The sequence below is a fragment of the Colias eurytheme genome, chromosome 7 (genome assembly GCF_061535395.1).
Source record: "Colias eurytheme isolate Ceu_HAF_F1 chromosome 7, ilColEury1 Martin Lab GWU primary, whole genome shotgun sequence".
Taxonomy (NCBI): Eukaryota; Metazoa; Arthropoda; class Insecta; order Lepidoptera; family Pieridae; genus Colias; species Colias eurytheme.
Genome location: NC_142986.1, coordinates 10,019,880 through 10,046,808, shown reverse-complemented (window position 1 = coordinate 10,046,808; position 26,929 = coordinate 10,019,880). Strand labels below are relative to the sequence as shown.

At 33.5% G+C, this 26,929-nt stretch overlaps 1 protein-coding gene across 1 annotated transcript in view; it reads left to right on the top strand.

Moving 5' to 3' along the window:
* norpA (no receptor potential A) overlaps nt 1-26,929 on the top strand; it is a 42,019-nt gene that overhangs the window by 1,057 nt on the left and 14,033 nt on the right. The window contains exons 3-12 of the mRNA XM_090103661.1: nt 6,767-6,826; nt 7,534-7,671; nt 9,969-10,048; nt 12,987-13,223; nt 13,574-13,740; nt 22,332-22,542; nt 23,159-23,417; nt 24,812-24,994; nt 25,431-25,584; nt 26,566-26,723. Coding sequence (XP_089959787.1) covers nt 6,767-6,826; nt 7,534-7,671; nt 9,969-10,048; nt 12,987-13,223; nt 13,574-13,740; nt 22,332-22,542; nt 23,159-23,417; nt 24,812-24,994; nt 25,431-25,584; nt 26,566-26,723 — 1,647 coding nt within the window. The remainder of the gene's footprint in view (nt 1-6,766; nt 6,827-7,533; nt 7,672-9,968; nt 10,049-12,986; nt 13,224-13,573; nt 13,741-22,331; nt 22,543-23,158; nt 23,418-24,811; nt 24,995-25,430; nt 25,585-26,565; nt 26,724-26,929) is intronic.

Sequence of the window (26,929 nt, the reverse complement as noted above, 5' to 3'; positions counted from 1 at the left end):
GCTTCAATTTTCTCAATAAAACAGTTTTTATATTTTGACTTAAATAACTTTTAAGTTTTAGAATCTCATATTACCTACTATCTAAGTAATTTTAACATAAATCTATAAAAAATTAAAATTCGCTTTCGTCCCTCCGTAATTAATATTTCACACAACGCTACAACACTGCCGTAAAAACGGCTAATGAACGAAAAATCATAAATTCAAAATGGCGGTCAGTCACCGGCGAAAACTAGTTACGTATGCATGTTCGTCGCGAATACAATTTCCAGCTCTATGTAAATTTCAATTAGTGAGGATTTGACGCCTTAACCTTATTCAGGGATAATTTGCGAATGGCCAGTCGCAAGGCTAATTTATTTATTGGATAAGCTAGGGACTTTGCGCTACTTTCCGTTGTGCTAATGCGTTTTAGCGGTGACAATTAGGTTAGGCCTTTGGGCTGTGTTCAGTGTTTCTCAATCTTTTTGAGGACATGACCCACGAAAGAAAACCAAGATATAAGTAAAATATTGTACTACCTATATTATAAAGTGTTGTATTATATACTGCATGTATAATTACACAAATATTAAAAATCAATGTTTGTGTGGTATAAAAAAAACTTTTCTTGGTAGGTATGTAATAAAATAGGTATCTCCAAATAGCAAATCATAAAACATTGCACGGACTTTTTAAAATATTGAAAACTTTTATTAGCTTTCTTCAGAGTTCTGTAAAGGCAATCTCCGAGATCATGACAGATATTTCATTAAAATAAAGCTGTTTACAGACAAGATACATCGCTTGCTTCGGAACTAAACCCTTTTTAGGCTACTCACGAACTTGTATTTATATGGTAGGTTATTTCAGGAGTTCAAATAAAAAAGTAAAAGATCGTCTAAATTTTCACCAGGAATATTTATTGTAAAGTAAAATTATTATGTCTTTTTCTTCACTTCTTTATGAAGTAATTGGCAGGATGCGCAATAAACTTGTCCCATTCTTTAATAATATTTTGAAAGTATCTAAAATATTCAACAATTTTCTTCCAAACTTCAACCGACTACCGAGTAAATACCGTGTTCATGATTAATTGAATTACATCAACACCTTTGGAGTAAACACGCGTGATTTACCTCCACTCAAAGAGAATCACTTGACAAGACATCAAAGCGTCTTGATATTTCTTTTTGACTTTCCCTTGGGAATTTGAGCTTAGAAAGTTAAAGGTTATGTTTTCACATTCCTGATAGACTACATTGTTTATTCATTACGGAAGGCTGTGTTAATAATGAACAAACATAATTAGAAAAGTATAGGAGCATCACTTGCTGGGTAACCTAAAAATGAATTGGTATATTTTTTAATGTTTATAGAAATCATTGCATTTTGTAATCTAAGGCATAAAGTATCTTGCATAAAAATGTCTTACAAATAATTAATAAACATAATTCTTGTTAGTGAGTAGGTGCTTCCTTCCACAATACAAATACTTTATTTATCCCGAAAATACAAATCACATAATTATCATTTTTAGTGTTGTTGCATTCAAATGAGACATTTTGAAGAATAAAAAGATTCTATTATATCACACTTATTAAAAGTTTTAGTCCAAGGAAGAAATAATTGCGGATACGCAAAGAGAAGTATTATTCAAAGCAAACACAGAAACATCAGCTAGTATCATATAAATCTACAATGAACTCGATGGATTAAAGAGAAGCATAAATCGAATGGGCCATTACGTCTAATTCTGTGCGGGTTTTATTTCGTCTTCGGGTCATACGTTTCATTCCGATTAACTTCTCTTTGTATTGTATTGTTCAAGCGATTTGTAATGTTTATACGTTATAGTATTGCTATTCGATTCGTGTATATTGTTTTTATAGTTCGCGGTTCGTAAATGTATGTTTACTATGGATTTTTCCGTCCGTTTTCCTATTCTATTCTATAATTTATCATTCTCGTATTTATACATTTTATAGCAATGGATTTATTACTTTTGTGCGTTTGAACAATTATCATAAATGTTATGGGTTTAGTGTTATTTTATTATACTATTAGTCACAATGCAAACGCATCGTAAAATAGAATGGTTCTTGTTACCGAATTACGGCTAGGGCGGAAGTTTTAGATCGAGACTGCAAAACATACAAGGCACAAGCTTGTACAAAACTGTACCTAAGTATTCCTGCACTTGTATTTGTATTAAATATAGCTGGTTATTGATCCAAAAGATTAATTTCTTTTGTCTTCCATTCATGGCGCTGTCATTTTACTTACTTACTTCAACGGCACAACGACCCAAAGAGGATCTTGGCCGACACCAAAAGTCATTTTAACAAGCAATTATTTCCCTAAAAATATCTCTACAGTGACCGCTTGCTAATTAAAAAACTTGCACTGTAACCGTACTATATTATCGTTTATAACCAACAAGTCTCAACCAATTCGTCCAAACATGTCATCTCTATTTACAGATGCTCAGTCACAATTTTATCGCCTCCATAAAAAGGCCATTCGAGCTGAAAACTAAATAAGCATACCCCATTTATAGTGCAAATTGCGTCCCAGGGGTCGCAACAGCCCTCGACAGTATTGTTGATAACGAGTCATTAACCAACCCTTGGGATTAAGGAAACTTTCTTTACTTTGGTCCGTCTTTTTTGTACCTTTATGTGAATCGATTATAGGTCTTTATTTATTTAAGCCTCATCAACAGTTGTTTTCAATTTGCAGTTACTTACTGTAGTTAAATGTTTTATTACTAAAATATCAACATTTTCAATTTATGTTACATCTATATAATTAAAAGTAAACACAACTAGCAAGTAAACATTGCAGAACTATCAAAACATCCATAAAAAGCGTGTGTGCTGATTTGTGATGAAAACAATAATATGACAATTTGTATCTATTAAACGACTGCTAAATTAAATGATAGAATCGAAGCATTTATAAAAGGAAATGTGTAGCATAGGTTTTTGGAATTGAAATCGTGACCTACCGTCTAGGTGCAAACTATCGCACCAAGTAATACCAAGTTTAGTAGCACAATAAACATTTATACTATTTCATATAGAGATGACTTTATCATGTATTGTTCTTAGTACCCTTGTTTCTTAGTTGACGTAAATATCAAGTCAGGTCAATGACTCTCGTAATATTATATCAAATCCAACAAAGTCCTCTTTGACTGTATTGGTACAAAAATATATTCCTTACAAAAGATATTCCTTTGATGAAAAGTAATATTAGATGATAATATAAGAATTGTAGCTCCTTTTCAAATAGGATTAAGAATCCCAAATCTCCATTATTAAAAATCTGTTCATAAGGAGCTTATATTTTCTTGAAGGGATAACGTTTAATTTTATGTACATAATGTTCAAGTATGTTTATATATATGTTGTAAATATAAAATCGCGAACATCGTCCAGGTGTATATTTCTATTGTATTCAAAATAAATGGTAGGTAATTAAAAGATTTAAATATTTATTAGTCGTAAACAAATACTTAATTAATATTCCAGTATCCTTATTCCTGATGGATTCAAATTAATTAATTACACCCTCACAGAAAAAGCACTTCCATTAAATACTGCGTAATTAATCAAAGCTTCAGAATCGCAATGCAAAACAAAGAGGGTAAATTAGCTTGGAGAAATTTTTGCATATGTAGTGGTGTGTATATTACTCAGATCTTAGAGCGCGTTTCCACTATATCGTTCTGGCCTATACAAAAATGTTTCGATATCCTAATATTACTATTTAATTTTATACTTATTCCTAGCAACACTTTTGTTTTCAATAAAAACAAGTTTTTATTTGAAAGAAAATGGTTTTGACTTTATAAAAAAAAATATATCATTCAATTTTACGTCCTTGAGCAAACGACAAGGCGACTACCGTGAAACAATAAAATATCGTGTCCATAATAATTTGTTTCATAATTAATATTTGACCATAATAATTATGAAACAAAACAAATAAATAAATCGTCACTTGATAGTGGAAAGTGGAAACACGCACAAAACCAGAATAAACCAGTTTACGCTGTCCGCAGGTGCCACGTGCAGTCGTTTGGTACCGTTAGAACATAAAGCACATTTCATTCAAAAATTATAATTATTATGTACGTAGTTTAATTGATAAATTTTGTATTTGTTGATTGTTGTTATTATTTGTTATTATTGTTATAATATTTGTTGAAGTGAATTACATGTCCCGCAGCCGGAGGCCCCAAATGAAAACTCAGATGTACTTACTTAAAAACTACATTTAATAGCTAAAATGAGACTTTTACACCCATGTCTGCACGATGTAGATGAATTTATACAGTTTAATAATTATAAAGACGTAAGCTTGGATGCTAACTAAGGGAAATCGCATCCACATTCTATTCCCGTGCGAACGGCGTATTCAGCAGTTTTGTATGAAGGCAGGGCCATAACTAGTGTTTAATTTGTGTGTAAGTGTTGTAACTTTATATTGTTAATTCAATATGGCTCCAGTGTTAAAACATGGTCGAGGCAAGCCTTTGACTTCTCAAACTAAAGAATTAAACTTTAAATGTCGTTTCTTTTTCAGGTTAGTAAATTTTTCATTTTAGTAACATTGTTAATGTAAAAGTTATATGTATGTTAAATGTGCAAATATTAAAATAAAGTCTCATCTTTTTCAGAGGAGAAACACATATAGTTAAATTTAAAATCCCTTATATATACAAAAATAAAAACTAAAAATAAAATGTTGTTTTATTTTATTTGCTGACCATACACTACTACAAACGCAAAAATTTCTCCAAGCTAATTTACCTGTAATCGACCCTCTCGTTCCTTTCTTCAAACATAATTGTCAGAGCACATAATTAGGGGTCACAGTGTAACAAATACGTAGAGTGCACTCAACGCCCAATGCTAAACTTCTTAACGTTGACTTCGAGGTTGAAATTATGAAGAGCTACGCTACTCTGTGACACTCCAATACAAAAGCTTTAATTACGTACAAAATTTTACCTGTATTTTGTACATGTGAATTTATAATTTAAGGAATTTATATTCAGAGCACGATTGAAAGAAAAATGTGGATGCAATGCTTTCAGAATTGAAAGCAATTTCTTTATTGTGTGAAGGTATTTTTATAGTTGCGATTTCTAACTGTATTTTGCATCACACTGCAGGGGCGTCCGTCGTATCTTACACGTTTTCAATATTAAAGGCATAAAAAAGATACGTCACATAGCCATGCGTATTCATCTGGCTACATAATGTCTAGAAGATAATTTAAAAAGTCTTCATTTTGTATTCAACTAAGTACTCGATAAAACAGTTACTAACAATTTAATACTAATAATAATCGTTTATTTTAAAACTTGTAGATAGTTCTATTAGCTAAAGCTTTGTTGATATGTGAAAAGTCCGGAGTCCAAAATAAAATAACAACTGAAAACACACTAACGGTCCTTCGAGACTCCGTTCTCACATCCGTAGTAAGAACACAAGATTGTATTCAATGACAATAGCATTTGTTCGCTCAAGGCTCCCGTTCTGCACATGACAGTTTGACAGACGCAGAACTATCGAATGTAGGTCAACCAACAACAGACGATGCGATGAAATGAGATAATGCTGGGAGTTTCATTTGCTTTGTCTCTGATGGACGCTTTTAAATGCTTACGTTGGAAATGTTTAATTGGCGTTTTGAATTAATGAGGAATGAGTAAATTGGGAGTAAAAACAAAGATACTGAAACTAAAGTCTGGGTATTTATTTAATGCTCAAAGAATGCTTTAGCTTTGCGATGCGGTTAGATGAATTAAAAAAGTCCTGATTGTACTGGGCGCCAAATATAAGTATTATAATTTGTCTTTGGGATATTTTTTTCGTTACGTTGGACTGTAAAGTGACAACAGGCTATATTCGATTTAAGTTGTGTCCAATATAATTGTAATTTATTTAATTGCAAAGACAATAAGCCCTATAGAACAGATTTGAAATACCATAAATCAACCAACTCTCTTTATTTTTTTCCACCAATCTTTTTTACTATATCCCGTATTTCAACCAATATCCTGCATCGGATATTAAGTTCACCGTTCACAGGACGCCAGTTCTCCAGGAACAGTGTAACCTGCGCTGAGCGTGGCGGAAATTAGCTTTGTGATTTGATCCTGGATTGTCTCTGTATATACTTTCTCTATACTTATTGAGATAGAGGTATTCTATTCTTTCGTGAGTTTCTGTTTACTTTTCGAGATAGAGGTTTTCTATAAGAATTCGCTGCGAGTCTGTTTACATATTAGGCCAGAGGTTTTGCTTTAAGTATGCAAATTCGAATATGGGGGATGTCTAGTGATTCTTGTTGTTTATGTTTATGGCATAGGATTTGTAGATGTTATGCTTTCTTTTAGAGAATTTATTTCTGAATGTTTCTTTTATACGTGTTGTGAAACAATAACTCGATTTACACTAGTTGCCTTTGCTCTTAGAAAATAGAGATATATCTTTCGAGCCTAATATGATAACGTTGCAATTGTTACGAATAGAAAATATCAACCCTATTTCACTTATAGTTTTATTGTAATGATGTCGCAGCGATCTGCCTCGATCAATGCTAGGCGCCCTTTATTAAACGGCTCCATTTAATTAACGGCCTGAATGATATAAATATTTTATTACTTTGCGTTATGGAACATACAAAGACACTTTTATTTATTAACCGTCAATTGTAATAACAAATGAATATATATTTTTTTTACTTTAATAATGATATTTTGTTCCAGGATGGTGACGTCATAGAGCTTTGTCAAGTGAGCGATGTGAGGTCGGGGGGTGTGCCAAAGGTAGGCTTTTATATAATTAAGTTTTACAAGTAATAGATAGTTATCTGATTTACAGTAGTAGTTACTTTTTTCTATAAGCGAGTTCAGATAAATACTCCTAATTTGCGAGTGGTGGATTAAGACTTTGGCAGTGAAAAGCCAGCTTTAATTATGAAAGTAATTATAATGTTTAACAGGTCAACAAGTTTGTCTTGTATACCGTCACATCAAATATTATTTTGGTAGTGATCGACACTTAATTGCACATTTTCATTTAAGAAATTATTTTTTAAATGGCCCTAATAATATACCCCTTTAACATGTCATACTATTATATCATGGTTATTTATAATAATAAGAAATGAAAATTACACTTTTTGTAGATTAACTTCGTAGTAACGACTCTTGGGGCTCGTTATAGTCCAATCGATATAGGACCAAACTACCCTCACTTTATTAATATTCATAGTTAATATAGCTGGTGTTTGTAATAACTAGGTACGTCAACTATCTAGATGTACATTTCAAATTTTTTACAGTCTTCAAAAAGGAGAGGTTAGGTACTGATTCAATTTAAAAAAGAGTAATACAAATGTTATTGAGATAAGTTTCTAAAAATATAAAGGTTATGAGTACGGTCTACTTATCTGAAAGAAAATCATAATTCTATACAAACAGAAATATAAAATATTTTCATACCTTTTTTACTTCAAATAACGTTATTCCAGGATACAAAACTAAACGACAAGCTGGTGACGAAACATGGCGACCAACTGGAAGAGAAATCACTCACGATATGCAGTGGCACAGATTATATAAACATCAACTATCAGCATGTAGTCTGTCCTGATGCTAACACTGCTAAGGTAAACTAAGTTGATGATAGAATTTTGATTACTACCCTCATAAAATTAAAAAAAAAATAGTATAACATTTATAAGTTAGTAATTAGAGATGATTTAAAACACGCTTTCGCTTCGCTTCGGTTTCGTTATGATTAAATAAGACGTTGTATATAAATGTCTATTTTTAGTAAAATAACAAAAGTTTATCCCACCTATAGACAAAATATCAATCTGTAATTATGTTATCACCAATCCAAGCACATTTTAATTTACATTTACACCAAACCAATCAAGTTAAAGACTCAAACTTAGTTAATAAAGATAATACTTCAATTAATCGCAGAGATTATGAGCTATTCTATTCGCCATCTTGAAAAATATAAAACGGATTTAGATCCTCGAATTCACAATTAAATAGCGTACTTTGATCCTCTCGAATTTAGGGGATAAGGATGGAATTGCCAACTTGATTACGTCGAGTTTTGAAGCATTTGTTGATTTTGTTAGGAAATAGGGAAGAGAAACTGTAGATAATATGGGATTTTAAAGGAATTTGATTATAAAAAAAACGTTGTGTGGTTTTATGAAACCACGGTAAAAGTGAAACTGTTCGAACGGTTCCGAACACTGCTTTGTGTAGCGCATGTCGTGTGACGGTCTACACGCGACGGTCTAGCCGCGATACACGCGACATGCGCTACACAGACCAAAAAGTTTGAGACGATGTAATAAAAGTTTCACTTTAAAAAGACGTGTGGCACTCGGGGACTGCCGCGGTAAAGCTATGCCTTCAAGCCACACCTCCGAGCCCGTCGGAGTGGCGAGCTTGAGGTTTTTTCGTTACGGAATTTCTCGATTCCGTCCCCGCGCTCAAGGCCCGCGATAGAAGCTATGCAATAGCATTCTTTTCGTAGAATTTATACTTCCATACTGTCGAATATATAAAGGATAATATTTCGTGTTCAATTGATCGGCTTATTCCTTTATAGCGATTTCGTTCAAGCAAGCGAAAGTGTAAAATGATTTTCTTCTAGAAATTAAAGAAAAAGTATAAGTATTGTACTTATTTTTTTAATTAAGATTTGGTGAAGTAGTTAAAATGCTTTTTTGAAGGAGGACGGTAGTTTTCGACTTGTAGTTTATAATAAGTAAAAACTTTATGAGGTGGAAATTATACTTCTAAGGTAAATATATAATTAATTACGATTGTTTGACTATATTTTACATACAAAAGCTCATGACCCATTCGAATACAATATTGGATATCTTAATTGAGTTGAAATTGAATAATTTAATTGATAATAGATTAAACATGACTCTTATTGTTTCCATGAATTTGATTAAATTCATTAACTATTCGATTGTTCACAATTATTTCAATCCCAGATATATGAACTTGATAAATTGTATTAGGTATTTTATATTATTAAGATGTAAAGTACTGACAATCACTGTTAATGTCTTTAAATGGTCGACAAAGATACAGCCTACACCACCAGTGTTACAAGTGTTTATGGGTGGTGACCACTTAACATCAGCTGGGCTTTCTGTTTTGCTCCCACTGCCGATAAAAAACACAAAAATGATCCAAATGTTCTTTGCTTACTATGCCTTACAGAAATATTTGTAAAAAAAATTATCCTTAAAGCACGTTATTCAGTTGATACTCAAGCACATGACTCAACTTTAAAAAGCCCAAGAATACTTATTTTATGAATTGTTTCACTAAAACATGAAAACTTTCAACTCAACGCACTTCGCTCCGCCTACAAACTTTTGAATTTATTTTACACACTTTTACGACACTCCGTTAAAGTGAGTTCTTAAGCTGTTATTTAGTACTTACAGCTGGACATTTAATCCTCTATATAAAATGGTACTTAAGTGAATACGTTATATAAAATCTTTGTCTATAGAAGTATAATTTCTACTACTGGTATATGGTTGAATACTCAAGCGTTGCTCTGTCCCTATTGACTGTTGTGTTACGCATTGGAAATAGAAAAAAAATATTCGAAAGCATCTAATGGTTTCCCATCTTCTCGATATGTTTTGTTTGGCTTATCTTCCAGCTAATATGATAAATGTATGAAAAAAAACCTACATTAAAAAGTACTAAATGAATTATCGGAGACACCAGATATCAGCAAAAAAGATGAGTCGGTCCGTTCTGTATTTTGGTCCTACTATTTGAGATAATAAGATTATTTTGCTCTAGTGTGGAAAATCTTAAAAGTCTTAAAGTGTACGTTTTAGTATTCAACCTTATTAACTAGTAGTATGCTATAATTAAGGTCTAACGTAGAAAATTCTCGAAGGTATGGTTGGAGGGTCTGAGAAGGATCACTCACAACGTGAAGGCTAACAACGTGTGTCCCATGACGTGTCTCAAGAAGCAGTGAGTTGGATCGTAAAACTGTCGCTTTGCTGACGCTTTGGGTTGATCAGTGTTGCCATATAAAAAAATCTTTACGAATTATATGAAGAAGTGTTGCCATATAAATAAAACTAGGGAATAAAAATATATATAAATATGAAAAACATATGCTTAGAGTGTGTTTGACATGTGTTTATGGTGATTTTTAGCTACAAAATTCAGTGCAAGAAAAGTTCATGCATTCTAAGTACAAGATATGAACTATGCACTACTATAACGTAGTACCTACGTACATACATACGAAAAAAACTAGCTGTCTGTCCGTTAGTAATTCATTCTATCTACTATATTCGATTTACTAATTACTAGTGCCTAGTTCTTAAAACAGATGCTACGTCTTCTTTTATTATGATGGCAGCACTAGTCGACACTCACTTGCAAAAAAGCTTTACGATCTTGCAATGTTACTAACATTTCGCTCCATAGCACGACTATAAAAAAAAAACGTGTGGCACTCGGGGACTGCCGCGATAAAGCTATTGCATGCTATGCCTTCAAGCCAAACCTCCGTGTCCGTCGGAGTGGGGAGCGTGAGGTTTTTTCGTTACGGAATTTCTGGATTCGGTCCCCGCGCTCAAGCTATGCAATAGCTTAAAAAAAGTATATTTATCATTATTTTTAAAGATGGAAATTATTTTCATACAGTCGTGCTATGGACAGAGGCACGAATGATGTCAGCATGGATATTAACATTATTATAATGTTTTGCATGATTATGTGTAACAGTGTTTGATAATTTTGAAAATCTGTGGCCTTCGCTAAAATCCGCATGATAATTTTTATCACAGCGTAAAAACAGTTTATATGTTAAATTAACATAAAGTTTGAACAATATATTATTTTTTTCTCTTATAACAATTTAAATGTTCCTTGTTTTGGCTATAAGTCACAGATTATGCAGTTACTTTTCTATAGATATTTTAACCGTCTTCTGTTTTGTTTTCCAATAGTTTTTATTCTAACAATAGTTTCCTATACTTTGACCTTTGTATAATTTGTATCGAAATGTAAATTGTGGCCGGAAATCGGAATATGAAACGATGGTAAACAATATTCCAAAACATAATATGATTTTAAAATGAGATTACTAAGAGAACGGTGAGAATTTAAATGAGAAGAATAAATTGGAGGTTTATTTTCCTGCTATTTTGTTCTTTAGACTTATATCTGCTTAGAGTATGTAAGATGTTTCCAAACAAATAAAGAGACACAATCAAACTTATACTTTTGCGCTTCAAAGTTTCAAATCTATAAAAATTAATCTAAATTAAATCACTTTTTTACCCCGTAAGAAATATTCCGGCACAAAATATGGACGGATCACTAAATCCTTTAAAAAATGTTTATTTTTTTTAAATGATAAGTTCAATCCATCATATTTAAGTAGTTTAACCTTTTAAAACTTAACTATACCTTTTCCCAATAGGCTTTTACTTAATAGTCATCAATTTTCATTCAATCAATAAAGATCGAGCCTTAGGGATTTCGGTAACAGCCCAAGGGCACTTTAGAAGCAATACATTTTTATATCAAGGCTATAGTCTTTACTTTTCCGACTTCCTTTAATGGTATTAAGTGATCCTTTATAAATGTATGTGATACGCCTGGCTTGGTTTCTCTTTGATCGTTTTTAAGTCTGGTTATAAAATGAACCAATTTAATAACAAATATTATTTCATAAAAAATCTTCACACAGTCAATTGAATAAGGGTATACAATACAATATTTATTTAACACATACAGAAGAAATAAAGAAGAGAAATACATTATTAAATTAATGCTATACGGGCTGCTAGGGTATATTTAAATGCAATGTCCACTTTATAAAAAATAAATAACTGAAATATGTGACCAATAAAACACCTGAAAATGACAAAATAGCGGAAAATAAGCTTAGAACAAGATAAGTCATGAATACGTAAAAAGATCCAGAGTACATACAAAATGCAAAGGTCAAAGGTCAACGCATGCATGCACGATGCTTCATAGGTTTGGAAGGAGGGCCTCCGCCACATCACACACAATAACAAAATAAACAACTGCTGCCCCAGGACGAATCTTATGAAACAGTACGTAGAATCTTAAATTTCCTATTTGAAGTGAAAATAATAAAAAAATGCGGGTTCAAATCCTGCTCGATATTTTTTTTATTTACTGGCGTGTAGCTGTGCTCCGCGGTTTTACCCGCAGTGCTCCGCTCCTGTTTGTCTTAGCGTGATGAAATATAGCCTATAGCCTTCTTCGATAAATGGGCTATCTGACACCGAAAGAATTTTTCAAATCGGACCAGTAGTTCCTGAGATGAGCGCGTTCAAAATTAGTATAGATTCTAAATTAACTTTCTTAATGCATTCGATACTGTTTCTCATACATATGTAACTTCGTTTAAATATTACTACAACTTATATAATAAATGTGTCATATTGAATGTAAAGTAGTTTTGCTTTTGTTCCAAGTTTTTCTTGCACGTGTTTCCTGCAAGTTGTTTTTATACTTAGCAGTAGTTTCATAATCACAGTTTTTTATTATTCTTACAAATTGATATTTTTCTTACTGTTTATTAATTTTTACAGAGATTATTATGGTTGTGAATTTTAATATTTTGCATACTTACTTATTAATGCAATTAATCTGATTAGGATTTACTTACATAACTTATACACGATTTTGATCAAATCTCAAACTTGAACTTAACTCAGAGATCGGGTTCGATTCCCAATCGAAATTAATTATAAAAATGTTCTTTACCAAATAAAAAGCTGAGGAAATAAATACAAAAATGTTCTTTATCAAATAGAAAGCTAAATAAATAAATCTAAATATACAAGTTTAGTTTCCCCCATTGCATTTATTAATTTAAACATCATATTATTTTTTATTAACACATTTTTCCTTTTAGTTGGATGCGCCTAAGTTTCCTCACGGATCCGAAAGGCAAGGTCCCAGTGAAGGTGGTAGCTAGAACATTTGCGTCGGGCAAAACAGAGAAACTTGTGTATCAATGTCTGTCCGAACTCGGTCTCCCCTCGGGGAAGAATGAGTCTATGGAGAAAGAGGCATTTACCTTTGATAAGTTCTACGCTTTATACCACAAGATCTGCCCCAGGAATGATATTGAGGAACTGTTTAGGACTGTGTGAGTATTGTGGGTTTTTTTTTAAATTTATTAGGTTATTTTTTCTGAGTGCAGTATATTTTCTAAATGAGTAATATACTTCTGGACGGATTGGTTATACACTTATCGTGAAAGTTTATGTTCTAGGACATGTTTGTTTAATCTGGATAAGTATTTTTTTCCATAATCAGACATAAAGTTAGTAATATTACAGGAATATCGTTCAACCATCTAAAATAATGGAAAACGATAGACATCTAAATAACATTTATCTATTTCTCTATCAATTGTGTTAACCGTAGACTTGTTGATTTTTACCAAAGATATATTAAAAAAAAGCATTAATAATCATCCAATTTATAAAATTTCAGCACGCAAGGCAAATCAGACCGCATTAACTTGGAACAATTTGTGAACTTCCTGAACGAGAAGCAGCGCGACCCCCGCCTTAATGAAATCCTTTACCCACTGTACGATGACAAGCGAGCCGTGGAAATTATTGATACGTATGAACAGAATGAAGAAGCGAAAACAGCTAGTGAGTAAATTTGGGATTTTTAACACTTATACAGGGTGTACCAAAAAGTAGTGATGAACGGAAGCTGAGAGGTAGAGGACCTAGAGGGCTATCCGAATCACCCCCATGTATGTAATGCGATTTTTCGTATTTTCGGAGTTATGACGATTTTTTCAATTTTTCACCTATCGCCGAGTACGATGATATTTTCACTCATGCTGACGTCAATGATTGCGGAAGATGCTTGATTTTTTTTGTGTGCTAAGCTGAAAGATAGGCCAATTCAGTATGGTAACATTTACTATCGTTAGATCTTTGAATGGAATAAAAAAAAGAATGAAATGGCAAGAAAGATAAAATTACCCAGTATGTTCACCACTTCAAGGGCCCGTAAAAAAATAAAATCACATAAAAAAAGTTTTCCGTTTGACTTTTAAAAACTTGCTCTATCTATCAGATAGCTACCCTGAAAATTTCATTTTATTATTCAGAAGGCTTCAATCGAAAAATTTGAATCTAAATGTGGTAAGTGCAAAAATTGAATTAACATGATGATCATTAAAACCAATAAATATAGGTGTTTAATTACCAGAAATTTTTAAAATAACCCCGCTGTTGCTCAATGCAAGTGCGACATCACCGTAAAAAGTAGTCTTTTAAATGTCTGAATGCCCTTTTATCATTTTTAATGGTTTCTTCTGCTACTATGAATTTCCGGGTTATTTCGTCCAAATTGTGGCAGTCTCTCGTCTTTGTAGTATCCCCACGGAAAATAATCAATAGGGTTTATGTCCGGAGACCGTGCAGGCCAGGCTAAAGGGCCAAGATACCCTGAAAGATGGATTGGTCGTTGCAGCCTGCGCATGCGCCGGTGAAGCCTGCCTTAAAGCCTGGCCTCCACGGTCCCTCGACCTAAACCCCATTGATTTGTTTCAATGGGAATATTAAAAAGACTTCGGCTGCTTGAGAGAATGCCACAATTTAGACGAAATAACCCGGAAATTCATAGTAACAGAAGAAACCATTAAAAATGATAAAAGGGCATTCAGACATTTAAAAGACAACTTTTTACGGTGATGTCGCACTTGCATTGAGCAACAGCGGGGTTATTTTAAAAATTTCTGGTAATTAAACACCTATATTTATTGGTTTTAATGATCATCATGTTAATTCAATTTTTGCACTTACCACATTTAGATTTAAATTATTCGATTGAAGCCTTCTGAATAATAAAATGAAATTTTCAGGGTAGCTGTTCGGTCACTAGGGTTCAATTTAGAATGCGATATACTGAATGTTGATTTTATAAAGAAAAATACGTCTTGCTTGTATGATACTTTAATTACGACTAAAAATGACAATTCAATCGGACATACCGCCCACCAAAACATATTGTTTTCAACTTAAATTCATTAACAAAAATAAACGATAGCATTTAAATAATAAAATTTTAACTTAACAATTATGATTGAGTACAGTGGACTGTATAACTGTAAAACTATAAATAATTAACTACTTACTTAAAAACTTGATTGTACATAGCTATATAATATTATGTTATGTTTTGGCAGGAATAAATTTCATTAAGTTTTTACAAACTTCACATTGAAAAAGGTAACAAATATTATGCAATATCTTACATTAACTTTAGGTAAATAAACATTCTTAACTTCATACGTTAGATCTTCAAACAAGTCAAACTTAAACAATTCTCAGAACTTCAAACTTTTTGTAAAGTAATACAAACAAATAACTTCAAAATTAATGTTTTTACAATTTCTTATCTTCTTTTAATTTTTATATAAATTAATTTAGTTTCAATAACAAGCGATACATATTAATTTAGCTTGTAAATGTATAATACATAACTCATTTCTCTTTAATCAATTTTATTTGGAAGTAAAACTAACTTTGATAAAGGTCTTTTTAACTCTTTACTGCCCTTACATCTTACTGTTACTATTCGTACTAAACCATCTGAGCCAGGATGGACTTCTTTTACGCAACCTAATAACCATTTAGTAGGTGGTAAGTCCTCTTCCTTAATTACAACGACATCTCCAATATTTGGTGACTGAATGTTGGTGTGCCATTTACTTCGTTGTTGTAATGTGTTTAAATACTCAGATCTCCAGCGGTGCCAAAAATTCTGAGTCATCTTTTGTATACATCGCCATCTTGTGAGTAGGCCAGCATCAGCCTTAAGGTTAATGATCCAAAATCTGGTAAGTATAAAGGACATTATTAACTGTATACCACCGTGTAACGTTTTAACATGAGCTTCTTGTATTATTAATTTAGCTAAATGCACCTTCTGTGGTATGATTATGGGATCTTTTGTAGATTCCTCTATATTTGCTTTCTGTAATCTTCCGCCAACTTTCATGATCCCATTTTTATCTAAAAATGGAGAAAGTTTGACAAGTGTACTTCTGGGTTTAACTCTTCCTTCCTTCTCTATATCATCCAAATCTTTTTTATAAACAAGTCCTTGATAATATTTAATACACATCTTTAATACTTCTTCCATTTCTTCTACTTGTATGTATCTTTCTTTCTGACATTCTTCCTTAGGTCTCAAAAATCTTCTACAATATGACAAAACTCTTTTCATTCGCGATAAACTCGAAAATCTTTCCCAAATTGGTATTTCAAAATCTTCTTCCTTTGTGTTGTATAAACTCTTCAATTCTAAATCTGTTTCTGGAATATCCGTTTTTGTTGTGTTAGTGTTACCTTTATCTTTCAGCCATTCTGGTCCGTTCCACCAAAGGTTCGCACTCTTTAATTCGCAAGCTTTAATTCCCCTTGACGCGATATCTGCTGGGTTCTCAGCAGATCGTATGTGACTCCATCTGCAGCAGTCCACAACTCGCAAAACATCTGCCACACGATTAGCGACAAAAGTCTTCCACTTACTTGGGTGAGACTGCAGCCACGACAAAACTACCATTGAATCTGTGTAAGCGTATATCTGCGTGTTCGCCAGTTTAAGTAGGTTTGATGTTTCTTCAATGACTTCTGCCAAAAGCGCTGCTGCACATAACTCAAGTCTAGGTACGGTAAGTTGTTTCAACGGAGCAACTCTTGTGCGAGATGCTATCATGCTAACATAGACATCATCTCTTTCGTCGACGACTCTAAGGTAAACGACAGCTGCGTATGATTTCGTTGAAGCGTCTGCGAAGCCATGTATCTCCACCACTTTACTTCTTGGAGCTGTGTGAAACCATCGTGGGACTTCAAGCGATTGTAGTTCAAGTAAGTCATCTCTATAGCATTTCCATTCTTCTATTATGTCGCAGGGTAACTCATCATCCCTTCCCTTGTTACAAAGCCAAAGTTTTTGCATCATGACCTTTGCCACTATTACTACAGGAGATAACCACCCAAAAGGGTCAAACAAACGTGCAACATCGGAGAGAATAGACCTTTTTGTCACAGGAAGTATTAATTCAGGTAAGTCTATAGTTATTTTAAATGTATCACTTCTTCTATCCCATGTTAAGCCTAATATTTTTATTATTTTATCTAGTTTGATTTCTAAATTTTCTCTTATTGTATTTAAATCATCTTCCTTTATGTATTGTATGACTTCTTCAGCATTACTGGACCACTTTTGCATGTTAAATCCTCCCCTTTTTAATACAATCTTTATTTCTTCACAGAGCTTCTTTGCCTTTTCTACATCTTCATGACCTCCCATTAGATCATCAACGTAAAATGACGTTTGAATCGCATTAGCAGCTTCAGGATATTCTAGCATTTCATCATTTGCTAATTGTTTCAGTGTTCTGACGGCGAGGAATGGTGCTGCGGCCGTTCCGAACGTAACTGTTAAAAGTTTATAACTTCTTAATACCTCGTCTGGATTGTCTCTCCAAACAATACATTGTAATTTTGAGTGGTCTTCAGACATCTTAACCATTCTGTACATCTTTGTTATATCTCCAATGAAGCAAATCTTATTAATTCTCCATAAAGTAATAAGACTGCGGAGATCTCTTTGTAGAACAGGAACTACTCGCATTAAATCATTCAGTGATAAACCGTTGGAGCCCTTAGCTGAAGCATCAAAGACTACACGGACCTTTGTAGTCTCTTTGTCTTGTCGAATGACAGCATGATGAGGTAAGTATATAGTGTTCTTGTCATCATCATCTTCTAACTTCTTCATGTGACCCATACTAATATATTCTTTTATAACCTTAGCGTATTCTTCTTTTAGTGATTTGTCTTTAGCAAATTTTCTTTCTAATTGTTTGAACCTCTTTATTGCAGTATCTTTAGTATTTCCTATTTGTTCAATTGTTTCTTCTAAACTTTGCTTTAAAGGTAATTGTACTATATATCTTCCTTCGTGATCTCTTTGGGTTGTTTTTGTATATATATCTTCACATTCTTCTTCTTCTTTTGTAAATATCTTCTTCTTGTTGTATAAGAACGTGTCTATTTCCCAAAAAGATTTAAGTAAGTCATTGTCTTCTCTGATGAACATACTTCTTAGTGTTTTCGTATTGTTACGGTCAGCATGTGTAGTCTGGCCAGACAAGATCCAACCCAGACTAGTCTTTTGGGCTACTAAACCGTTGTGTAGGCGTATGATGCCGTCTTCAATAATTCTTGTAAAAACTTCTACACCTAGTAGAAGGTCAATGCTGCCAGGTGTTCCGTAAGTAGGGTCAGCTAAATCGATAGTTTCTATTTCCATCTGCAGTGAAATCTTCTTGGCAGGCAGAATCGATGATATTGTTTTCATCACGTAAGCTTCCATTTCAATAGGCGACGATTTAGTGTGTAATGATAATTGTACCTTATACTTCAAATCTTGTTTTTCTTCACCTATACTCGATACTGTACCATTTACTCTTTTCTTCTTTAGGTTTAGTAAATCGACAACTCTTGACGTGATGAAAGACGCTTCTGATCCCTGGTCTACAAGTGCACGAAAACGTTGAAGTTCACCTGACTTGCTTTTTATGTAGACTATCGCCGTAGCAAGTAGAACCCTTCTACTAGATTGTGCTTCGCTTGAGTAATGCGCTGTGACTTGTGCTTCTGATGTTGATGCGCTTGTTGGAGTCGTTGTGTTTGTGTAATCAATCCCTTGCTTCTTGTCCAAGTGTAATAGGGAATGATGTCTTCTTCTACAAATTCTGCAAGACGTTTGTTGTTTACAATGTGAAACAGTGTGATTGGGAACTAAACAATTAAAGCATAACTTATTCTTGAGTGCAAATTGATGTCTGTCTTCAATAGTTTGTTTAGAAAATTCGTTGCAGTGATAAATATAATGATTTTGCTGACAAAAGATACACATCGGCTGATTGTTACTTGTTAAATGTGAATTCTTAATATTCTTAGCGGCATGGAATGATTTTTGTGTTGACGATCTTTCTTTATTTGTCATTTGTTGATTGTTCGATGTTATCATTTCCAAGGTGCGATACTTTAACTCAAGGAATTTATTTAAATCTTTCCAACTAGGCAACTCTTCCGATTCTTGTTGATAAATATATTCTTCCCATGATTTGTGTGTCTCCTGGTCTAATTTTTGTAGTATAATATAAATTAAAATTGGACCCCATGTATCGGTACAAATTTGCATATTTTGTAGACTATTTAAACATTCATTAGTTGTGTCCAAAATAAATTTAATTTGTATGGATGTTTGTGTATTTACCTTACGTATTCCAAAAAATCTTTTAAATATTGAGTTTATAATAATCCTTTTATTACCGTAACGTTTCTTCAACGTGTCCCAAGCTTGTTCATAATTATTTTCGGTTACATTAATATGTTTCAATAAAGATGCGGCTTCACCGGTAACACTCAACTTAAGATAATGTAACTTTTGTACCTTTGATAATGACGAATTATTATGCACAAGTGTAGTGAACAAATCTTGATATGATAAAAATTCATCGTATCTTCCTGAGAAAGTAGGTAACTCGATGTGTGGAAGTTTCACCCCCGAAATACACGGTTCGACCATTGAAACACCCATTTCACTTTGTTGCATCACGTTTTTATTCGCACCCAATAAATCTATCATGTCCGCTTTAAAGTTGATATACACATCTTCGTATTTATAATATTCTTCGTTTAAAAAATAAGGAATCACGCCGCGCTGATCTCTCGTCGTACGTTTCGATAATTGCAAATGTGCTTCATTAAATAACTTCCAATAGTCTTCCATACACTCCAAACGTGCTTTAATATAGCCCTCCGTTAATCTCACTTTAGGTGATTTTTTAAAATTAATTTGTGTCTTTTGTAACTTCGATGCTAAATCTTCTAACATGTTAATATAACTTTCTTGTTCGGAAGTAATAGTAGTAGCCATTATGTTTAATTAAATTCTTAAATATTATCTTCTTATAAATGCAACGATTCACTTCAAAATCTTCACTTTTAATAATTAATTATAACTTCTTTTGTCTTGACATCAATTGTAACAAAGCGTCGCAAACTTGTAACTCGTAAACAACTTTTTCTATATAGGATTGCTCGCCGGCCGATGCACTATTGTTCTCGTTATCGCAAAACTATCCGGCTCGATATAGGCCATATGTTCGGTCACTAGGGTTCAATTTAGAATGCGATATACTGAATGTTGATTTTATAAAGAAAAATACGTCTTGCTTGTATGATACTTTAATTACGACTAAAAATGACAATTCAATCGGACAGTAGCTATCTGATAGATAGAGCAAGTTTTTAAAAGTCAAACGGAAAATTTTTTTTATGTGATTTTATTTTTTTACGGGCCCTTGAAGTGGTGAACATACTGGGTAATTTTATCTTTCTTGCCATTTAATTATTTTTTTTATTCCATTCAAAGATCTAACGATAGTAAATGTTACCATACTGAATTGGCCTATCTTTCAGCTTAGCACACAAAAAAAATCAAGCATCTTCCGCAATCATTGACGTCAGCATGAGTGAAAATATCATCGTACTCGGCGATAGGTGAAAAATTGAAAAAATCGTCATAACTCCGAAAATACGAAAAATCGCATAACATACATGGGGGTGATTCGGATAGCCCTCTAGGTCCTCTACCTCTCAGCTTCCGTTCATCACTACTTTTTGGTACACCCTGTATAATACACACTACCATTAAATTACAGTTTCCTAATTATATAGACAGACGTATCTCAGATTTATAATTTTACATTACATTAAAAAGAAAAATACAAGTTAAGATCATTCATTCGTAAACCATAAGGCAGTTAATTAAAAAAAAAATTATGTGTTCTATATAATGTTATGTTCAAATCACTCATCGCAACTTTGTGGATCTAGAAAATTAACAGCACAATTTAATTTATGTATGCTTCACTATAAAAAAGCCCAGATCTGTTATAAAAAAAGTTAGGATATATTTATCTATTTTTTACGTTAGTTAAAATCACAAAAAGGCTCTTAGAAAAATGACTGTGAAAACATCGAAATGCCTATCGAATGCCTATTTTTTGCTTTTATCAGTACGGAGTACGACAGGTTCGCTCGTGAATAATAAATAAGGCTATTTGTCCCGGGAATTTGCTACGAAAACAAGGCCCTAGACATTACTTATTCGTAAATTTTCAGAAACTTCCAAGTACCTTTGGAAGTACCTTCCTACCTGTAAACCTAAATTTTAATAGTCTATTATAATAGTACTAGCTTTCCAGCCGCAGCTTCGCCCGCTTTTTCTTAACTTAACAATTTATATACTAAAATCTTCTTCTAGAATCTTTATCTATTACAAAACCTTATCAAAATCTGTTCCATAATTTTAAGATCCAACAGACACAGAGACGGCGGAAAACGACTTTTTTATACTATGTAGTAATTTTGGCAAGAATAGCCTCTGCATATTCTTCAACGACTTTCAAAGGACCTAACCCTTGACCTCACTATATTCAATCTATTTGTTACATAATGATCTCGTTATTTACAAAGCCCTTACAATTTGAAGTACACTTGGCTCACTATTATATCTTTCCAAATACTTAACCCTTTTCGTACGATTTTGGAAGTTTATTGAAGTCATATTTACAGAATAGTACAATATACACTCAAAATTCAAAAAGGATCTCAACAATACTAAATGAATTTATCCCTACATGTTTGTCGTTGATATTTTGCTATACTTAACTGTAAACATATACTTCAATCTGTCCTCAATATATAGCTAACTATATCCTTACAATTACATAAACTAACTAAAGCATCCATTAAAGCATTTTTTTTTCTACAAAAAAAATAGTCACATCTACCAACCAATTTCTACACCTACGACTACTTTGTATCTTAGATTTTTACATATATTTTGATGTACATGTCTAAACAAATAATAAAAAGACGTGTGGCACTCGGGGACTGCCGCGGTAAAGTTATTGCATGCTATGCCTTCAAGCCACACCACCATCGGAGTGGGGAGCGTGAGGTTTTTTTCGTTACGGAATTTCTGGATTCGGTCCCCGCGCTCAAGGCCCGCGATAGAAGCTATGCAATAGCTTAAAATTTGAGTGTCTTTTTGTACTATTTCAATAATACTAAATGCATATAGGTTTACACGGCTAGTGGACAATAAGGAGTAAATAAACAACAACCTCTTACAGAATGCCTCACAAAGGACGGTTTAATCCGCTACCTGATGTCAGACGAGAACGCGCCAGTGTTTCTCGACAGACTCGACTTCTATATGGAAATGGACCAACCACTATCACACTATTACATAAACTCGTCCCATAATACGTATTTGTCTGGGAGACAGTTTGGTGGGAAGAGCTCCGTGGAAATGTATAGGCAGGTGCTTTTGGCTGGATGTCGGTAAGTAGCCAAAGTTATTCTTAATTTTTAATTGTTATAAATGCAAAAGTTTTTATTTGAATGAACTAATGAATGACAAATGAATTAGACACTTTGATTATTAAGTAAAGATTAATAACTCAGGCCCCGGAATCACAGACACAATAGAAAATCTATTGTGTCGTGGACCGATCGGGCCGTTCGGGGCTCATATGTAATAAAATAATTTGCATGCTGTTCGATAACAGCTAAACATGCTGTAATATTATATTGTAACACCTTAAAATACCATATTTAAATGCAAATAAAGGATTTATTAATTTATTTGTTTTTCATGTTAAAACGGAAAGATTTTATGATATGGCCGGGTCTAGTCCAGTTATTTCTTTCCCCAGACCTACTGGAATACGACGTATAAATCTTTTTTTTGGTTTCCTTTTATCATAAGTTGTGAATTCTCAGCAATTTCCAAAATAATAATCGTATACTCGTTCTGCAAATTATATTTTCTTGTATAATAAAGAAATTCTCCGATTTAAAATAACCCCACTGACGAAAATATAAGCTATGACGAAAATATATCTTTTTGGTCGCCTATTATTGCTACATACAATTTAAATAAATAAAAACTTGACAGGTGTGTAGAACTCGACTGCTGGGATGGTAAAGGCGAAGACGAAGAGCCAATAATCACTCATGGCATGGCGATGTGCACAGATATTCTATTCAAAGACGTCATCTATGCCCTTAGAGATACAGCCTTTGTTACCTCAGACTATCCCGTCATATTATCCTTTGAAAACCACTGCTGTAAAGCCCAGCAGTATAAATTAGCCAAGTATTGCGATGAAATCCTGGGAGATCTTCTGCTGAAGGAACCTTTGGCAGACTATCCGGTAAGGAAATGGAAAATCTTATTTTTAGGTCTCTTGGGGAGTCCCGAAATTTCCAACAATCGGCAAATTTTTCTGGTAAGATTGAATAGATTTAATACACACTATTATATAACTATTGCTATAAAAATGATCACTATCATTTTCCTCTCATAGTATCTTAGGCTAGACAACTTCGTGCAAATTTTAGTACAATTCAGGAAATAATTTCATTCGATAATTGATATATCTGGAAGCTATCTTGTTCGATTTCTGTACTTTCATCCTTTTCAGTAATTTTAAAATTATGACCCTCCTAGTAGAAACTAGTTGCTTATATTTGTGTCTGCCGTTTTTCCTAAAGTTTCCAATATATGCCCATGGTAAGCAAGATGGAAGCTCAAATAAAGCTCGTTCATTCATCAAATAAAATATATTCTCTATTTATAGGACAGGAGGGCAAATAAGCAGAAAATTCTTCCCTGGGTAAGTACCTTGGCCCATAAGCATCCGTTACATACAGTCGCGGATGTGTCATAGTTTCAGGGTTTTAGGGAAAGTTACCAATTTTTATTTGAATTGGAAAGAATAGCCCGAAAACCCAAAGTCTTTTATGTGAATACTGTCACTCCAAATAATGCAATAATGAAACGAGACAACATGTTTTAAATTAAAATTTAGATATTCCCTTGATAAATTCAAGTCAAAATAATTACTAGTTCGATATAATTTTGTGGAAAGTAAAAAGTTTTTGAAGTGAAGCTTCTTTAGGCGCGTTGGGAGTAAAATTTCAAGGTTGCGTCATAACCGTCATGGAGTAATGCGACGATTTTGTTGTATCTTTGAATCTTGCCAAAGAAGTTTAACTTCTGACACGTGTGCTCGGCAGACACTCTCTTTTTTGTAGCAGCAAAAGATCCTTATTTATTTTACCACTACCCCTTACTTTTTTACCTTTTTAATTGTAATTGCGACTGATTTTCGGATGCTTATGGGCTTATTTGAAATCAGGTACGTCAGCTCGTTTGCCCTTCTCTTTTAGAAAATAAAGTTCCCAGATGCATGCTTAGTTCGGACAATGGTAAGGAATACCCAAGGATTTAAAATATCTTAAATATTAAGGTTATTTTGAATTGGCAACACATTCGCAACAGATGTTACGGATGCTTATAGGTGCCATCTTTTTCGTATCTTATAGAATGTTTTTAAAGGATAAAAATTAAAACGCATATAATGATGAACATAGAATTGTCTAGAACTAATGATTTAATTCCACACCATGATTTTATCTCTATCGTATCGTCTGTAATAAAAATTATTAATCCACTTACATACAATATTATAAAAAGCACGAAGAATGTGTTTAGAGCTCAAAAATAAAAGAAATACCTGTCTAAAGAAGTGTCTTTACCTTACAGTTGGAACCAGGCCAACCCCTCCCCCCACCATCAGCTCTAAAACGCAAGATAATGATCAAGAACAAGAGATTAAAGCCAGAAGTAGAGAAACAAGAGTTGGAACTGTTCAGACAAGGACAGTTCGTTATTGAAGATGAGGTTAAGGAAGATGCGTCAGCTGTTGCTCTGCCTGCTGATAAGAAGGTAACTAGATGAATAATTAAAGGTAAATAATTAAGTAAGTTTCAATTATTATCAATTCTTGTCATTTAATTTCTGTTTCAATTGAAGCAAATAGAAAATTTTAACAGACAGCTATAAATGAGTGCAAGAAATTATTACATATTCATATCAGACAAGAACTGGAAATTATTCTTCTGTGTTTTTTGGAAATTATGTTCCACCAGTGCATTATTTATCCAATATATCAAGTTTTGCTAGATTTTAAAGTACAGATGCGTCATTCGGCATCATACTTTCTTATGCTGAAGTGAACGACCGCGTCGAACCATGCCTTTTCAATTTTTACCCACTTTCCCAATTTTTACCAACACTACAAAAGTTTCTCAAGGGAAATCAAGAGTAGGCTTCTAAACTGGTTTGTATTCTTTAAATTAATGTTATAATATAAATTTTCCAGCCCGAAGAGATAGTAGCAGAAGCAGCAGTGGGCGGCGAGGACGCGCCGCCCCCCGTGCAGTACACGGGCTCCACCACCAACGTGCACCCCTGGCTCTCCTCCATGGTCAACTACGCGCAGCCCATCAAGTTCATCAGCTTCGAGGAGGCCGAGAGTGAGTACAGAGTGAGTGAGAGAGAGTAGAGTGAGTAGAGAGAGAGTGAGTAGAGAGTGGGGGAAGGAGGAGATATCGCTATAGTAACATAGTAGCTACAGCTGCAGAACTAGAAGCTAGTAGAAAAAAAGAAAGACTTGGTCTATTTAGCTGGTATTAATTAGTACTATATTGACCGCCGCCTCGGTACATTGGTTGACGCGTGAGCGTAGAATCGAGGGGTCCTGGGTTCGATTCCCGGTGGAGACAAAAAAAAATGTTTCGGTCTGGCAGGACACAGAAGGCTGATCACCTACTTGTCCCTAAAGAAAAATCGATCAGTGAAACAGATGTATGAATAATGCATCTGCCCCCTACCCCGCTACGGGGACACGGGACTTCACTTAATTAGTACTATAGAAGGCAAGGAACTGTAGCGCTGAATGAAATGTGCATGGGTATCGTCGGGCCCGACATACAATTATTACTCAAAAACCTTATTTTTGACTGCAAGCTTGTACAAGACATTGCACACACATAGCAATCGTATACTGTTTTGCAATTTATTCAACACACAGTACAACACAGCTCGGCGTCATAACCCATCAGGTTAACGTTCTTATTCGTGCTAAGTACGCATCCTGTCTGACAAAGCCATTAAACTCTGCATTTTTTTTAAATAATTTAGCAGTTGTTTTGCTAAGTGGAAAAGGATTAATAAAAAAATAATAACCGGATTAAATGACTGGAAAAAGAAATGGCGCACCACGCAATACAAATTTATATTAGTAGAATTTATTAGAATCCTTTCTTAGCGAATAATTCTAAATTTAGATGTCAAAAATATCATCATGAGATCATGCAGATAGATGTCAAATTTCATCCCTATCGATCCAGTAGTTTGGATGTTCATTGATAGATCAGTCAGTCAACGTTTTATATTATAATGATAAGTATTCCCTATATAATTTTAATAAACTAATATTAATCTACTTGTTCCAGAACGAAACATCCACCACAACATGTCTTCCTTCGCTGAAACCACCGGTATGAATTACTTGAAGAGTCAGGCCATAGATTTCGTCAATTATAACAAAAGGCAGATGTCGAGAATTTACCCCAAAGGCACTAGAGCTGATTCTTCCAATTATATGCCTCAGGTATGTTCAAATAGTTAATTCAAATTTATTTAACTATAATTATTTTACAATCATTATAAATATTGTTAAGAACGTCAATTATTATTAATAGACATCGGATTATATGCATTTGCATATTTGCATATGCAAATGCATAAAACTCTCCAATTACGGCGTTAATGCATATTTTAGCCTTTTTCCCCAATCGTGCATATTTCGTTAAGTAG